General features: G+C 43.7%; 1 protein-coding gene across 2 annotated transcripts in view; it reads right to left on the reverse strand.

Annotated features, from left to right (window-relative positions):
- The window catches only part of ACSL3 (acyl-CoA synthetase long chain family member 3), a 943,201-nt gene that overhangs the window by 542,338 nt on the left and 382,636 nt on the right, over positions 1–18,227 (reverse strand). For both annotated transcript variants that reach the window (XM_044070290.1, XM_044070288.1), the window contains exon 4: positions 5,309–5,486. In XM_044070290.1, coding sequence (XP_043926225.1) covers positions 5,309–5,486 — 178 coding nt within the window. The remainder of the gene's footprint in view (positions 1–5,308; positions 5,487–18,227) is intronic.

Below are 18,227 nucleotides of genomic sequence, written 5' to 3' on the forward strand. Positions count from 1 at the left end.
TGTGTTCAGAAAACAAAACCTCAACAGTTTCAAATGTCTTTCAAATAAGAATGTCACCAAAGAGGACTCTGCCATAAAAATCCTACTGGATGCAACATAAAGTACAATCTGAGCATAGCGCCCCAACAAAACATTTTAGTCAAATTATTCACCTGTGATTAAATTTAAACTCCACAGCCAACTTTCTAGAAACAAAAGACTTTCAGGCAACATGGTTCATCCACCTGGCTGAAATAAAAAGCAGAACTACATCCCAGAGAACCATACTGTGCCCTCCAAATGCTCTACACTACCAAAGAAAACAAAAGCCTTCAGCAGACCCACACAGCAGCAGCAACAAATCCACAGAGTCTCTCCAGTTCGTCTAACTGCAAAAACTCTCTTACACAAATGGCAAAAGAATACATGATTATATAAATATATATATATATATAAAATAAGAGAGAGAGCAGTTTTGTGGGTTTTGTGCTGTACTCCTTAACTCTTGTCTATTTTTTTTTCCTTTTACTTGGCATTTTTTTCTTTGCAGGAGTAGTTAAGTTCTTTTCATTGACTATGGCAGACACGGTCTAGGTTTTAAGTGTACGGTGTATGACCACAAGATCCCATCCCAGAACCATCCTTCTTTGTATGTACTATCGGACGGCAGCACACAAGGACGCAGACTGTGAGGCTGTGCTTCCTTTGGTATCAGTGTTTTACAAGGTGGTACGAACAAGCTGGTGCTGAAAGGATCGATTCCTGCCCAGATGGAGCCCACGATTCAGACTTCCTCCTTTTCTGTTCATCTCAGCACTCTTTGACTTCTCCAGCTAATCAAAAGACCTAAACCAGTTAAGATGAAGTAGAGGCCTAAGGACCTAGAGAAAGAGAGAGAGAGAAAAATATGCAAAGACATTGGAGAGACCAAAGAAGTGAGTCCCAGATCTATCAGAAATCTTTGATCTATCATTGCAAACTCACAGAAAGTTGGATCCCATGAATATTCTGGTCAAAATCACCTATGCTTCCTCCCTGTTTCTCATTAGGGCCGGCAAGTCCTAGGCTCCATTCACCTTTTTGGAGAAGAGGCATTCCTCCAAACCATCTTCAGTGGCTTCTTCATTGAGGTCCTTCTAGTCGCTGAGGAGTCTTATGAAATTGGTCAACAGGATGATGCGAACAGACTTTCTGGCACTGCAGGCATCTCCAAGCTACTGATGTGAAGACTGACCTCCAGGTGTGACCAAGAACCATATCAGGATCCTCCCACTCCTGCAGATCTAACTAGGGGTTCTTCTGATGCCATCCACATTGGGCATGCCAGGTATATGTCCAATTCCCCTCCATTAGCTTCTCCGATTCTGAGCCACGGTTCAGATCAGATTTCCACAAGTCCAAGCCTTCATGAAGCACCTACTGACTTCAATTGTAGTGGAATCCCTTACTCTTAACTCTGATTTTATCAAACTGGGATAAGTCTCAGAAATGAAGCCTTGGGACCAGGACTCGAGGGATGGAGTCGGCTCCAAAGTTTTCAGATCAGTCTCTGCCTCTCAGGACCTCAGTTTTTGATAGCTTGGCTCCAATGTCAGCCTTGGAGTTCCAGCAGAGGATGTTCCTCATCTCCTTTTCAGATTGGAGGGTTGCCTCTTTGGCTGTGACTGCAGCCTCAGCTTTTGAAGCATATGAAAGAGTTCTTGCCAGACCAAGAGAAGAGGTATCTATTACCCTCAGCTCCTTCCCAATCCTTACGGAATTCTGTCTTTGACTTTGCATGTCCAGACAGACTGGGACAATCAGTATCAGCCTTGGGAATGCTCACCAATATAATTCTGACTTTCTCTGGAAGCCCACCCAAAACAGACTCCTAAGAAAAAGACGTATAATCGAATACATTTAGAGTCCATCCCAGAGTAAGTCACAGAAGACACAGACTTGGATGATGGTGAAAGGTCCCCATGATCCCCTCTGGAAATCACCACCTTTGGTGATATCCTAGAATTGATGAAACAACAAGGGGGCTGGGCCCACCGTGTTGCCCTCACCTGAGGAGTCTGTGTTCCTCAAGGCTTTTGGAGCTTATTCATCTGCCTCTTGGGTGGTGCCACTCACTGATAACCTCACAGATCTGTTGATGCACTGGGAATGGAAGGATCCTGATATGGTTCTTGCTCATACCTGGAGGCTAATCTTCACATCAGCATCTTGAAGATGACAGCAGTCCTCCTGGCACTGCAGGCTTTTCAGGACTCCCTTCCTGAAGGTGTAATTTTTATCCAGACAGACAAAATAGCAGACGCCTGGTACCCACTCATATCCACTTTGCTGGGAAGCCATGTGAGTGTGGCAATGGGCAATGTCTTCCCATCACTGTCATAGCAAAGCAGATACTGGGGACTTCCAATGTTCTAGTGAAAAAGTTGAGGAGGTCCATATTTTTGACTCATGAATGGTCCCCCAATCAAACAGTGGCAACTTACATTTTTACCCACTGGGGCAACCTTGCTGTGATATTTTTGTTTCATACCTAAACAAGTGCAGCTGTTACACAGGCTCAATCACCAAGGGATGCTTTACTCCAAAGTTGGCCCCTCAGGTCTTCTGTACACATTCTTCCCATACCATCGAAAACAAAATTCAATCAGAAAACAAGAGGGTACAAGGCCAGAGTAATCCTCATTGTTCCCTTTTGACCCCAGCAAGTTTGCTTCCCCTTCTCTTGGCCTCATCCAGTACACCCTCCCTGGATGCTGGATCACCCTCCAGACTTCCTAAGTCACCCATCCAGGCAACCTCACCTAGAACTAAAGACCTTGAAGCTAATTGCATGGTTTCTCCAATTCTAACTATGGCCAGAGATGCCAGACTATCCACATTGGTGGCTCACATTCTATCAGCTTTGCAAAAGCAGAATACTAGCAAATGGAAAAGGTTTTCTACTTTGGCATCTTCCACGGGAACAGACCCTTTCTCAGCACCCCTTCCTTCTATCATGGACTTCTTATCAGACCTTTTCCAAAACAGCTCTAGGTTTTCAACAATCAAGGTTCAGCTAGCAGCCAATTCCAGCTTCTACACTGGACACAATCAAACTCCCATAGCTTAACTAATGATTTCTATGGTCTTTTTAAAGGGAATCTTTTTAGTGATGCCCCCTATTAGGGACACAACTCCTACATGGGACATGTTACAGGCCTTAACTCACCCCCCCCCTTCTGAACCAACAACACAGTGGATTTAAAATTCATTTCTTGGAAAACCATTTTTTCTGGTAGCACTTAGTTTCACAAGGAGAATTTCTGAATTGTAAGCACTATCCAGTAAACCCCCAATACGATTTTAAATAAAAAAAAAAAGTGTCTTTGAGAATGAATCCCATGAATCCCACTTTTCTACCAAAAGTATCATCCGAAATATATCTTAACCAGATAAGCAATCTGCCAGTATTCTTCCCAAAAATTTTCTAGTAAAGGACACTATACTTACATTTACTAGATGTTCACAAATAATTCAGATTATATTTACACAGGATTAAGAATATTAGGAAATCTGATAAGTTGTTTGTTCTCTTCTCAAAAGCTAAATGGGGCCAAAGTTTATCAAAGGTTACTCTACCTAAGTGGCTTTTGGATTGCATAACCTTTGTCTAACACAAGCTATCTTTAAAAAAAAAAATAAATAAAGGCTCAAGCTGCAAGGGCTACAGATACTTCTGCTACCTTTGTGAGTAAAGTTCCTATTGATGACATATGTGCTGCAGCTGCTTGGTCGACTGTTTACTTGTTTGTGTTTCATTACAAGCTGGATGTTCGGTCCAGACAATATGCATCCTTTGGCTCCACCATTCTCAAGAAGATCCTTTCTTGATACTACCAAGGTGTTTTTAATAGCTTGGGAATCTATCCCAAAGGTTGAATCGGAGAAAAACACACACCATCAGATACAAAAGTTATTTTAAGTACATAATGCAACATCTGTGTTGTTTTGTTTTCATTCCGTTAAACATCACTCTGTCTGCCTCCCTTCTGAAATTTTCATCTGGTGCTCCTTTTAAACAGATGGATCTGATCAGGGACCTTCTCCTAGAACAGCTTTTGATTGCTATTTTTCATTTTATGGCCAAGTGTTAGTCAGTCTTACAGACTAGCCTATATATGCTGATTGTTGAATAATTTTCTGATTATAAGCAGGCGGTATTTTGGGGGAACTGAAGGAATTACAGGTAGGACAGGATTCAAAGCCCTGGATCCACAGCCTCTAAAATGTCCCAAGATCAGATGCAAAAACCCAAAGGTTGAATCGGAAGTAAACAAGACAACACGGGTTTAGCATTATGGTAAGTATATAACTTTGCTCACAACGTGCCACTAAATATGCATTTTTTTTTCTAAAATGACTGTATAAAGTATCTCCATACAATCCAAACAGCAGAAAGAACTGCAGAGATTAACAACAAATATCTTAACCAAATGAATGCTGATGCTAAATGTTGTGATCTATGAATTTGAGTGTGGAGATTTATTTACAAGAACAATGAGCAATGAAAGACCCACCCATTAGATGGATAGGAACATGATAAATTTTCCAAGATAATTTGTCTGATAAAAATACCACAAAGAAAATATTGCTGACAGTCAGTTACAGCAAATACTAACTCTTGTACACTGTTGTTCGACTGTGGAATTGGGATACGTAAGGTGGAGGGGAGCTTACCCCTTGTATTAAAAAAATAAAATCTTATTTTTTGATCTTACTATCTGTCAGAGAAATTTCATTTAACAAATAATTATGGGTCTGTTTCTGAATTTCTATGTCCCAAAGTTGCACTTTACAAATAGTTCTATAATCTTAACAGTAAAGTACTGTCAAAAATACACATCTAATAAAACTTTGTTATAACCTTTGCATATCTAGCCATCAAAGAAAATATTTAAAAACTAATCAGCTGAGTGAACTGCAACTCATACACTTCAGCATCACTATTTTTCAGACCGTTATACCATAAAACAAAAGCTTGCAAGGTTTGTTTGTTTGTGTCTTTCAGCTTTTCACGGTTAGGGGTCGCCACAGCGGAACTCCGGTCCACTAATGATTGGTAGTTGATTTTTACGTGCCGAGTTACCAGCCCTGACGCACAGCCTTCAACAAAGGAACGCCCATTCATGCATGTCTCCACGCAGAAGGCGCTCTAGCTGAGAATCGAACCGGACAGCGTTTTACTGTGAGGTGACAATGCTACCGCAGCACCACCATGTATACATGTATAAATGCTTGTGCCATTTTAAGACAGAAATGCTCATTTCTTTTAGTTGGATGGGTTACTTACGTGGGAAGTTATGCAAAAAGCAAGCCTGTGCAGTAATCATCCACTCAGCTCTGGTCTCACAGAAGATGGCTATATTTTTCTTAGGCTTCTGTCCTAGTCTTGCCAGGCCGCATCCAAGCTCCAATGCTTGCTGATAGACTTGTTCAAAGGATAACCAAATGTACTGCCCGAGAATAACCTGCAAGAAGAGTGGAAATATTTTAATGGAACTTTAATAAAAGGTACAAAACAGTTTGGGTAGTGTTAAAGTCAGTTAAAATATGTATGCAAATGAACTTAGCAGTTTAGTTTAATTTTATCATTTTAGTCTAGTTTACCTCCGTCTCAAACTGGCTGGTGAAGCTTATATTCTATCATGTTGCCATAGCTAGGAAAAAACACAAGCAATTCTATAGATTGGTTTAAATTCGCTTCAGAACAGACTTTTGGTAAGAGGAAGGTTTTGTTCTGAGGGAAACTCTATCTTTATGGAAAATCAAATATGGAGGGCAGATAGACAAAGCATGCAACTCTGAAACTCTCCTAGCTAAAGTAATGGCTGTTAAAAAGACTGTTTTCCGAGATAAGAATTTTAGTGAACAAGATGCTGGTTCGAAAGGGGGAAGGATCAAGGATGATAATACTAAATTTAGATCCCATGGAGGAGAGGGTTCTCTTAAGGGTGGTCTTAATAGAAAAGTACCCCTGAGGAAAGCTTTGCATAATCTATGAGACATTACATTGGATCCAAGGTCTCCCACATGATAATTTGATACAGCAACTAATTGTACTCGTAGCCGCTGCTGCCCCTTGATCAAAGACTTCTGTTAGTAATTCCAAAACTGCAGGTTTAGGGGCTGTAAAGGGATCTATGTGTTTTTTGTCCGCCCAACAAGAGAACCTCCTCCATTTGCTTGTGTAAAGTTTCCTAGTCATCTTTTTGTGTGAGGAAACCAGAATGTGACGTACTGCAGTGGATAATTCTGGAAGCCTGGCTAAGATTGGAAGTGGAGTAACCAAGCTGTCAGCTTGAGGGTCTGGAGAGCAGGATGAAGCGTTCCTGACTGATGCATCAGTAGATCCAGCACTGGGCCCAGTATCCATGGGTCCTCCTGAAGGTGGGGCCAAAGGAATGGGAACCATATCTGACGAGGCCAATAAGAAGCAATGAGAATCAACCTGCGACTCAGTGACTTGGCTTTCTGAATAACCTTCAGAATCAATGGAAATGGGGGAAAAGCATAAAAAAGTCCAGGTGGCTAATTGTGGACGAGTGCATCCTTTGGTGCCTCTCCCGGAGGGGAAATGAGGGCAAAGTAGTTGCTGCATTTGGCACTGAATAGAGTGGCAGAAAGGTCGCAGCAAGGCTAGCCCCATTTGCAAATAATTTGATTCGCAACTTCCTGATTCAGGGACCACTTGTAAGGCATGAGAATTGCTTAGCCTGTCTGCTATTACGTTGGATTTCCCCGGGATGTGCATTGCCGACAGAAAGCGATGAGAAGAAATTGCCCATTGTCAAACTCTCTGAGCCTCTCGACATAGGGGATAGGATCTGGTTCCCCCCTGTTTGTTGATATACCATACCACTGACATATTGTCTGTCTGAATTGCAATAGTCCCCATGGGAAGAGAGCTCTGAAATGCTTACAATGCCAGAAGCACTGCCCTCATCTCTAGGACATTGATGTGCAAATGTTACTCATCATCTTTCCAAACCCCCTGGACAGTCTGTCCCAGATAATGCCCCCCCAACCCTATCTGGGACATGTCTGTGGTTACTGTAGTGACAGGTTGGGGAAGTACAAATGGTCTGCCCATCGTTACCTGAGTGGACTGAAGCCACCATAGTAGGTCCCTCTTGCAGGCATCCGTAATGAGAATCTCGTGAGGTATGGTAACTCCTGTATGGACCCCTGAGCGAAGAGTAGCCACTGTAATATCCGCATGTGTAGTCGTGCCAATGGTACTAGTGTTATCATCGCTGCCACTGAGCCTAAGACCTTGAGGACGAATTTTGCTTGTAACTTTTTCTTCTTGAGTAGGACAGACACTTGACTGTGTAGCATTTGTATTCTCTCTTGAAGCAATTTTGCTACTATGTCATTTGTGTTTAATTCTGCACCTATAAAGGTAATATGCTGTGATGGCAACAAGGCAGATTTTTCTGTATTTATAGCAATGCCTAGGTCTGAGCAGAGATGGATGGTGGCGTCCCTCGCTCTGATTAGTAGGTGCTTGGTGGTGGCAATCAGGAGCCAGTCGTCTAAATATGGAAACACCTGGAATCCTTGATGTGTCAGATGAGCTGTGACTACTGCCATGCATTTGGTAAACACTCTGGGGGCTGTAGTGAGACCAAAGGGCAGAGCTCTGAACTGATAGTGACTGGCTCCCAGCCGGAAGTGTAGAAATCTTCTGGAGACCTGTCTATCTTTATGTGGTAGTATGCATCCGGAAGATCTAAAGAGCACATCCAATTGTTTTGTCCCAGAAAAGGGAGTATAGGCTGCAGTGTTATCATCTGGAACTTTGCTTTCTTTACCGACTTGTTTAGTCTGCTGAGATCCAATACTAGTCTCCAGTCCCCAGTCTTTTTTGGAACTAAAAAGAACCTTGAGTAAATTCCAGATCCGATCTGGTCTGCAGGGACTTCTTGGATGACTTTTTTCTAACAAACTTTGAATTTTTAGGGTTGCTTGATCCCTCTGACCAGGTGGAATGTCTAGGATAGACTTTGACGGATGAGGTGGAAAGTGGAAAGAAATGTTGTATTCCCTGGATATAATGGACTGTACCCATTTGTCTTGAGTCAATTGTAGCCAGGCTTCTGGGTACAGTGATAGTCTTCCTCCGACTGCCTCCAGAGGTGGAGAGTCGGGCCTCCTTTCAGGAGAGCTAGAAGGGCTGACTGGAGAACGTATCTCTGTCGCCCTGATTTTGCAGACCCACTCTGCAGTGTGGATGGTGTCTTCCATTGTTATTCCCCCCCTCTGCCCCTGGGGGAAAGATCACCACGAGTGTCCGACAAGACTCCTTTGGACTTCCAGAACCTAATTGTTCCACTCTTTTGACCTTTAGGATAAGATCTGGCAGATCTGAAAAATGCACTCTGACGGCAGATAGAGTCTTGCCATCTTCTTGGCTCCTGGTGAGAGTCTCTTTTACTTTCGGCCTGAACAAGGACGAGCCATCAAAAGAGGTGTCAATAAAGGAAGATCTGAAGGGTTCAACAAACTCGCAAAGGTGCATCTAGGAATGTCTCCTAAGAGCTATTCCTGTGCCTGCTGCCCTGCTTGCTCCATCAGCTGCGTAGAAGATGAGGCGCATGGAGGAGTTCGGAACTGAGGTTAGTCGCAGGCTGATAATTTATCTTATCTGATAAACCCTGGACTGTAGCACCTTGTAGGGTATCTCCTAGTTCTTCAAGGAAATCCCTCTGAAGTCGGGTGAAATGAGAAGTAATTCAGCAACCATAGGGTAAAGACTGCTGAGGAGAACATACGCTAACCATATCTGTCCATCGTACGAGACTCCTTGTTCAGTGGATGAACAGATGCAGAAGTTTCAGCTAACTCCTTCTTTGTGACCACTGACACCACCATCGCATATACTGGAACTCCCTTTGTTAAGTAGTGTCTATCCTCTGGGGATGTAATGAATTTGTTTGGCCTCCTCGGAACAGGGTCCACTGACTCTGGAAAGTCCCACACCTTTCGACTTACAACACCCAGGAGCAGGTTAAAGGAGGAGACACCCAAGAGGTGGAGGGGCGAGAGCCAAATGCCTCCAGGTATACCGACTCATCCTCAGAAGGGGAGAGGGATTTCCAGTCGCCCCTCTGCTTAAGGATCTCTAGGATGTCTGAAAAGGAGATATCCTCAGAGGGAGACCGTGAAGATCCTTATGAATCCTCTAAGTCGGTATCAGAAGTGACAGACCTCAGGGGAGTCTATGTGCTTCCTCTTACACTGTCTCTTCCGAGGGACCTCCTCGGGGGGGGGGTGTTCCAGGGAGGTGTTGGAAGAGGGGGTTCCACCCATTGGGGTTTCCTGAGGTACTGACTCTCTACTCTGGGGCTGATGGAGAGATGGAGGGATAATGAAGCAGTAGATGCTGGTCCTTTAGGGGGAAGAGTGGCTAGAGCCGAAGGCAGAGCAGACACAGTGGAGAGCACACTCCTCATCACCTCGAAGGCACTGCAATCCTGGGCTGAGAGAGACTCCGGTCCCGAGGGATCAAGAGATCTCCCCGGCGTTGAGGAGGATGGCTCCGAGGCTGATGTGGGTGCCAAACTCACCTGTGCCGAAGCGCCAAGTGGGAGAGTCGGTTCTGACAAGGGTCCGACTCGACTCTCCCCCTGGAACCGACCAGGGAGTGTCGGCTCCTAGATCCCTTCATGGAAGACAGCATCGAAGAGATCAGAGCATACATCGGAGCCGAGATATCGTGGGTAATTACTGGCTCCTCCAGTTCAAGCACAATGACTTCCTGAGACTCTGCCTCCAAACTCGTCCGAGTCGGAGGAGGAATAGGTGGCACCTGAGATACAGTGGTTAGCTCCACATTCAGATGGGCTGGGCACGAAAGAATTTGTGCCAGGGCCCGTGTCTGCAGCAACCTCTTCACCACCTGCTCCATATCATAGTCCGATAAATTTCTGGAGGACCAAGAGGAATGGGTTGATAACCTATGACTAGCTGCCACAGACTGTAGGAAGAGAAATTGTGGCACCGAGCGTACTGGTTCCAGTGACGGTGACCGACTCCTTTTTCAGCTCCACGATGATTCTTTAGACTCAGGTTTGTTGGAACCGATAACCTTTGGCTCCAAAGATGCTTGTTCCTTATGATTGCTTGACGGTTCAGACACCAGAGCCGATGAAGCTGACTTTTTTGGCTTGTCCGATTTAGAGGCCTGATTACGTTCTTCAAAAGAGCCTTTCAACAAACCTCTTAAAATGAGTTAATTATTTCTTTCCTGTAGGACCCTCACACTAAAACCATGACAAATGGAGCAAGAATCCTACAAGTGGACTGCTCCTAAACAATACACACAACTTATGTGTCTGTCCATTAGAGACATTTTCTGATTGCATGAATTGCACTTTTTAAACCCAGATTGTCTAGAGTCCTTAGCAGATTCTTTAGACATTATAAAAGATATCAGTGGAAAGAAAAGTACAGTTGTGTACCTTTACCATAAATGTAGATGTTCGAGTGTATTCACTGTTGCAGTCATTACATTTGGGGTAATCTGCTGGCAGGTAGCCCTCAGTCGGCCTGATTAACAAAGTCTTGGGTCCTGCGTTGGATGCTGTCCCTTCTTCCATGAAGTCGGGTCGTCAGGGGTATAAAACATGCAGCCAATGCCATTACATCAGTTTTTCTTGCCCCAGATGTCAGGTGCCCCCCTAATGGGGAGCAATTAAATATAAAAGTATAATGATATCCCTCCAATAAAAAAGAAAATACACCAAAAAGGTTTTTAAGCATAGTAAACGAAAGTAGAGGTATAGCCAAAAGAAGTTAGGGGGCTGGAGGGAGGGGTAACCAGGACTGCAACAGTGAATACACTCGAACATCTACATTTATGGTAACTGTACACAACTGTACTATGTTCTTCATGTTTCACTGTTGCAGTCATTACATTTGGGTAGATTCTCAAAGCTATGGTTGGGAGGAGGACTTTAGATAGCATTAGGACCAGCTATAAGGCCCTACTGCAGTGGCAAAGCCAGCTCTGAATTTAGAGAAAATTGACAAATGATAATGCTTGGTGAAAGTATGCACAGAACTCCAGGTAGCAGCTTCTAGGATGTCCCTGGTAGGGACGTCTCTGAGACAGGCTGTAGAGGTACATGCAGCCCTGGTGGAGTGAGGTCTGATCCCCTGGGGGATAGGTTTTCCATGGTGCTTATAGCAGAAATGAATGCAATGGCCTATCCATTTAGAAATGGTTTGCTTTGAAATAGCCTTCCCCTCTGCCCCTGCAGCAAATGCCACCAGCAGTTGTTCAGATTTCCTTTGAAGTTTAGTCCTGTCCAAGTAGAATCTAAGTTGTCTGTGCACATCTTAGGAATGCAGTATCCATTCCCCTTTGTTCGGTGGATTGGGAAGGAAGGTTGGCAAATGAATAGACTGATTAAGAGCCACACTGGATACCACCTTGGGCATGAAGGATGGACTGGTTATGAGGGACACCCTGTCTGCATGAAAGATGATGAAAGGCTCCACTGCCATAAGGGCCTGTAATTCAGATACCCTTCTAGCTGAAGTGATTGCTAAAAGGAAAGCTGTTTTCCAAGAAAGAAATTTTAAGTCTGCAGTAGCAGCTGGCTCGAAAGGAGGTAGAGTGAGTTTCTCCAAAACAAAGTTAAGGTCCCAGGCTGGGGTTGGAGCTCTCCTGGGTGGTCTGAAATTTCTGGCCCCTCTAAGGAACTGCTTGAGCAGTGGATGAGAGAAGAGGGGAGGTTCTGTGCTATAATGAGCTGAAATGGCTGAAGCGTGGATTTTAATGGAGGAAAAAGACAGGCCCTTGTGAAGCATCTCAGTTAAGTATTGTAAAATCTGAGGTAAATTGGGCGCTGCTGTGCTCATCCCTTGAGATTGGTTCCAGGCACAGAATTTTTTCCATTTTTCAGCATAAAATTTTCTAGTACTAGGCCTCCTTGCCTCTAAAATGATATCCATCACAGGTTTACTAAGGGATGGTAGAGGGGAGATTATGTAATTAGCCAGGCTGCAAGGTTCAGTATTAGAAGCTGAGGGTGCAGAATCTGGTTCTCCTGCTGAGACAACAGGGAAGGAGTCTGAGGCAGGTGCCATGGGGATAACCATGACACACTGCGCAGGAGGGGGTACCAGTGTTGGCGTGGCCAGTCTGGAGCAATCAAAATCATCCTTGGTTTGTCTTGTTTGATTTTTAGTAGTACTTTAGAAAGCAGAAGCAGAGGGGGGAAGGCACAGACTGATAGTTTTTTCCAGCTGAAGGAAAGAGCATCCACTTTCCAGGCTTGCTTGTGAGGAGTCCTTGTGCAAAATTTGTCCAATTGCTAGTTCTGGGGTGAGGCAAACAGGTCTATATCTGGGCTCCCCCATTTGCCTGTCAACATGTTGAAAATCCTTGGTTCCAGTTTCCACTCGTGTGGGTCCATGAGGTTTCTGTTTAGGCCGTCTGCCAGTGTATTTAATTTTCCTGGCAGGAACTGAGCTTGTAGGTGCACTTGGTAGCTCAAGGCTGTGTTCCACAATGCCATGGCTAGTCTGCAGAGGGGGTAAGAATGTGTACCCCCCTGCTTGTTTATGTACCACATAACAGTGGTGTTGTACGTCTTTACCATAAGTGTCCTGGAAGAATGTGGTCCTTGAAGGCTGTCAGAGCATTCTGTACAGCTAACATTTCTTTTTGATTGATATGCAGGTGTATTTGACTTGGGTTCCATTTGCCCTGAATGCACTTCCCTGCCAGGTGAGCCCCCCAAGCATAGTCTGATGCGTCTGTTGTTAGGGTTTGGGCAGCAGGGGGTGTTGTGAAAGGTAGTTCCTTGTTTTGGTGGCAGGCCTCTGCCCACCAAAGGAATTCTAGGCGTAGGCAAGGTATGGTAGGAATCATTGCTTCTAGATCCTGAGAATGTTGACACCATAGGCTTTTTAGATACCGCTGTTGTTTCCTCATATGCAGTCTTGCATATGGAATTAGAAGAATGCAGGAGGCCATGAAGGCTTGAAGTATTTGTCTTGCAGATAGCAGGATTTTTGTGGCCACTTGTTTGAAGTAGGTTGTAAAATGAATTTCTTTCTCTGGCGTGAGGTAAGCCATCTGGGAAGTTGTATTCAAGCTTGCTCACAGGAATATAATTTGTTGACAGGGTACCAGGTGTGATTTCTTTTTGTTTATGGTGTACCCCAGACAAGTTAGAACCCTTTGCACAAAGGCCAGATGAATCAAAAGTATGTCCTGGCTTTCTGTCTGAATTAGACAATCATCCAGGTATGGGTATATTTGAATATTTCTTTGTCTGCAAAATGCAATAACAGGAGCTAGGCACTTTGTGAATACCCTGGGCGCAGTAGATAAGCCAAAGGGCAGTACAGAGAACTGACAGTGCATGTAGCCTGCTTTGAAACGTAGGTATCTTCTGCAAGATTCCCTGATTGGGATGTGCAGGTATGCTTCTTTTAAATCTATTGTTGCAACAAGGCATCTTTGCCTAGCACATGAAGTAATTGGTGAAGAGTCAGCATCTTGAATTTTGGAATTTCTAAAAAGGTGTTTAGAGTAGACAGGTCCAGGATAAGACACCATGAATTGTCTTTTCTAGGTACCAGGAAAAGTTTTGAGTAGAAACCTTGTCCCTTTTCTTCTTCCGGTACCAGTTGAATAGCCCCCATGCTTAAGAGAGAAAGTACTTGTTTTTGAGCCTCTGCCCACTGATTTGGGGGTAAGTCCGGCCACCCGCTTGGTGTTGGCAACGTGTGGAAGTCAAATCTGTATCCCTGGGACACTATACTTAAAACCCATTTGTCCTGGGTAATGAGTTCCCAGTTCTTTGCATGAAGAGCAATCTTTCCTCCCAAAGGGGCACTCAGTTGATAAGTGCTTGGAAATTTAAAACGGAAGTCATTGAGACAGTTTAAGATAGGGAGGAGTCTTATTACTCCTAGATTTGGAAGTGGAGGCCCCTCAGTGCTTAGTCCTGTGTGTCTCCTGGAACTGAAACCTGGGGCTTTTGCTGTGTCTGGGTTTAGCTTAAAAAGACCTGGAAGGGGCCGGAAAGGACAAATTCTTAGGGGGCCAGTGCCTACTAAATCTAGGAGGCTGAACTTGTAAGAAATCTTTAACAGTTTGCATAGATTTAGCTTTATATTTCATCTTTTTAAGAACTTCCTCAGCCTTGTTGCCAAACAGGCAGTCCTGATTTAAGGGAGCATCCAACAATTTAGCTTTAACATGATCAGGCAAGGATTGCTCCTTTAGCCAAGCATGCCTTCTGAGCACAGACCCAGTAACAGCAGCCCTGCAAGAGGCTTGTAATGAATCAAAACCACATTGCAAAGTATGTTTTCCAACTTGTTCAGCAGAATGCATTAAATCCTGTAATTCTTTATTTTCCACACAGTCAGGAATCAACATAATTTTCTGTTTAAGCAATCCAATAACATGTTGCTGATACTTTAACATATGAAACTGGCAGTTTAAAGCCCTAATGGCCAAAGCTGCAGAATTGCAAACCTTCTTATCCCATCTATCCAGCACCCTGGAGTCTCTATCAGAAGGGGTAGGATTTTTAGCAGTAGATGCCTTAATGCCCTTGGGCCCCTGTGAAATAGTCTCTGGATCCGCAATAGGATTTTTAAAAAGGAACTTATGTGACTCAGGGACCCTGTAGTATCTGTCAGGTTTTCTGGGAGCAAGAGGCAAGGAATCAGGGGCCAAACTAGATTCTGAAAAAGCACCATCAACAATGTCTTGTACAAGCGGAATAGCTAAAGGCCTATGCTGAGGTAGGAGTAATAAATCCCTAAGCCTCTTTTTTGAATCAGAAAAATACTCTCTTTCCCAGTGGAAATGCTCCCTTAGAGTATGTAAGGTTCCCCAAAAGAAAAATCCTCTGGAGGGGAAGCAGAGGGAATGGAGTCGTCTGCATCAGAATCCTCATAAGTAGATAAAGGCAAATCCAGATCATCAGACGAATGAGAAAAAACAGAATCCTGGTCAGAAGATTCATAAATAACTTCAGTCCTAAGCCTCTTAGAAAGGGGGGGGGGGTTGACTACCTCTGATTAGAGTTATTAAATCTTAAGCCATTCTTATCATTTGTTTTTTAGGCATAGAGGCCTGAGCATGTGGCCTGGACATTGTTTTTTTAGGCATGGTTTGAGATTTAGGCCTAAGTGAAGAAGGAGGCGTCAGTTTAATGTGCAAGTCCGTAGGCCTGAATACACCCTTAGAAGCCGGTGCCTGCACAGCGGCTCTGGACTCATCCAAGGTAGAGAAATCCGCGGGTTCCATAGTTGAAGCATCTCGCTGCATACCAGACTCCGAATGGATCTCAGTAGAGGCCTGCGAATCAGAAGTAGCGGGTATCAGGGGCTGCGAAAGTGCCTCACTGAGGACCGGAGAATTGGCGACTGGCTTGGGAGAAGCGTCGTCAGCAGTTTTGGACCTCAACGGCCTGTCTCTGTCTTTATCTTTGCATTTTTTCGGAATCCCGGTAGTCGGATGGCTAACCGACGACATTTCTGGATAATTAAACCGAGAACCGAAATATATAGAGGTGAAAATATACCGATGACGGATAGTGCACTGATTAAATAAAGCACAAAACCAACAGCAAGGTACATCGTGGTCAGGGCCTAGGCAAGGAATACAGTACAAATGAAAATCTTTATGAGATATTTGCTATCCACAAGTTTGTTTGTGTCTTTCGGCTTTTCCTGGTTAGGGGTCCGCTAATGATTAGTAGTTGATTTTTACATGCCGAGTTACCAGCCCTGACGCACAACCTCCAACGAAGCGCCCATTCATGCATGTCTCCACGCAGAAGACGCTCTAGCTGTGAAACTAACCGGACAGCGTCTTACTGTGAGGCGACAAGTAATGCAATTATTAACTTTTACTGACATCAGTAAGGAGCAAGAAAAAGTTTCCTCAATGGGGTACTTAGCTTTAGTTGAAGACTTCGGTTCTGAAACTCGAAAACGAAAATTTCAAGAGTTGGCCGACGGGCACTTGCGAACTACTTCTGCTTTGGGCACTGCACGGCAAGAAAGACTGATGTAATGGTGTCAGCTGCATGTTTTATACCCCTGACGACCTGACATCATGGAAGAAGGGACAGCAACCAACGCAGGACCCAAGACTTTGTTAATCAGGCCGACTGAGGGCTACCTGCAAGCAGACAACCCCAAATGTAATGACTAACAGTGAAACACGAAGAACATCTACTAACAACAACACTAATAATAACAGTGTTGAAGCAAAGGTAAGAGAGTTTTTTTTTTAAACTAGGGGAGAAAGGGTGGGTGGAGGAGAAGTCTCTAAGTTAAACGACACTCTCCTCCAACCCAAGGAGATGCCTCTAACTTAAACGGTGACTCCTAAGGAAAGGGGAAGAAGTCCTGTAAGAAAAGCGGGCTAAAGAGAAAGAACCTTCTAAATTAAATAGATTCTCTAAGGGGATAGAAGAAGAAAAGGGCCCTAAAGAGAAACAGCCGAAGAACACACCCAAGTAATGAAAACAACACACACAAGCACACTACTTAGTAAGGAAAGATATTAGTAGACTCTAATAAAATAGTTTTTGTCAAAGATATAGAGGAAAAAAAGTATAATAAAAGTAATAACTAGATTAAGCCAGCGAAGACAATCCCGATGCTTCAAGCAGCAAACAAGATCTGGGGAACAGCCACTAGGCATCCTGGGACAGCTTGTAGCCTCGAGCCAGGAGACGTTCTCGAGCTTTGGTATGCAAGGCTCCAAACCCAACCAGCAAGAATGAAGACAAGATAGGACAACATAACATACTCAGTTTTCTCCAACTGAAAACACTAGCACATTCTAGCAATAGTCTCAGAGAAAGAGGACCCCCCACAGGTAGAATCAGAAACTGAGCTCTCCTCAGAATCTGAATCAGAAATCTGAAGAAAAAAAACCCTGAATCCGGTCCCTGCATCTTCCTGATCAAATTCAGAATCTTGAATCCCTTCAAGCAAAAAGGAATCCTTCACTACTTTACAAGAAGAATCAATAGTCTGAATTAAACCCTGAGCCAGACCCAGTAAACTACTCCAATCCAAAGAGAAGTTAATACATGCTTATTTTTTTTTTTTGTTTTGACAGGAAAAATGGAGCCAACTGTGTTACTAAGTCAGCAGCTTGCTTTCCGAGGGATGAACACAGCATTCTGACACAAAAATGGAAACCTTCCTGTTCCCTGTCCCAAACCTGACTAGAGTGGTTCTCTCTTGCCCACTGAATGGACTCTAACAGTTGCAGATGATGTGGCTAATCCCCATTTCACAGTAGCTGTAGGTGCTACACCAGAGGGATTCAGAGTAAAAGATAAGTGGTCTAAGGTACAACAAATGGCCACAGCAGAGTCACCCACCTAGGGCTGAGGCAAACTGCTAGCCTTTGCCAGCAGAGCAGGCTGTCTGTTAACCTTTTCTTTCTAGTTTCATTGAACGAGATCAACCACACTTATTCTAAGATTGATTTAGAGTTATTTGACGCTTTTTCACAGGATGTTATTAATGGTGTTGAATTGGACTATCTGAGTGTGGATGACCCCATTTATCCCGGTGATCTTTGGAATTCCCAAGATCCATAAGTGTGTACATGATCCACCTTTTAGGCCAATTGTGGCCACCAAGGGTTCAAAGACTGAGCCCTTGGCTGCCTATATTGACCATTACACTAAGCCTATTATTAAAAATGTTGATCACATTATGAGAGATTCTTGGCATTGTTTGGAGATGTTGCGTGACATTGTCACGTTAGAAACTGTGAGCTTTTTGGCCACTGATGTGATCGATTTATTTTCTGTAATTCCACATGTTAAGGGTGTCAAGGCATTTGAAGAATGTCTAATTGGATCTGGCATGCTACCTAATGATAAGGTTAATTTTTTAACCAGTTTGATGGAAATTGTACTGAATAGTAATTTCCTCTTTTTTGAAGGCGAGTATTACCGCCAAACCACAGGTGTCGTGATGGGAGCGAAATGTGCTCCAGTTTTTGCAAATGTGGTCTTGTTGCAATGGGAGAAGAAAGTGGTGTTTAGATTCAAATACATGCCTATGATTGTTAAATATTTGAGATTTTTGGATGACTTCCTGATTTTATGGAATGGCCCTATATCTGAAATTGATGATTTTGTAACCTTTTTGCATTCTAGCACTGACTTTTTGTAGTTTACTTTTAGACACAGTTCTGA

The sequence above is a fragment of the Protopterus annectens genome, chromosome 4.part1 (genome assembly GCF_019279795.1).
Source record: "Protopterus annectens isolate FY-2018-M chromosome 4.part1, PAN1.0, whole genome shotgun sequence".
Lineage (NCBI taxonomy): Eukaryota > Metazoa > Chordata > Ceratodontiformes > Protopteridae > Protopterus > Protopterus annectens.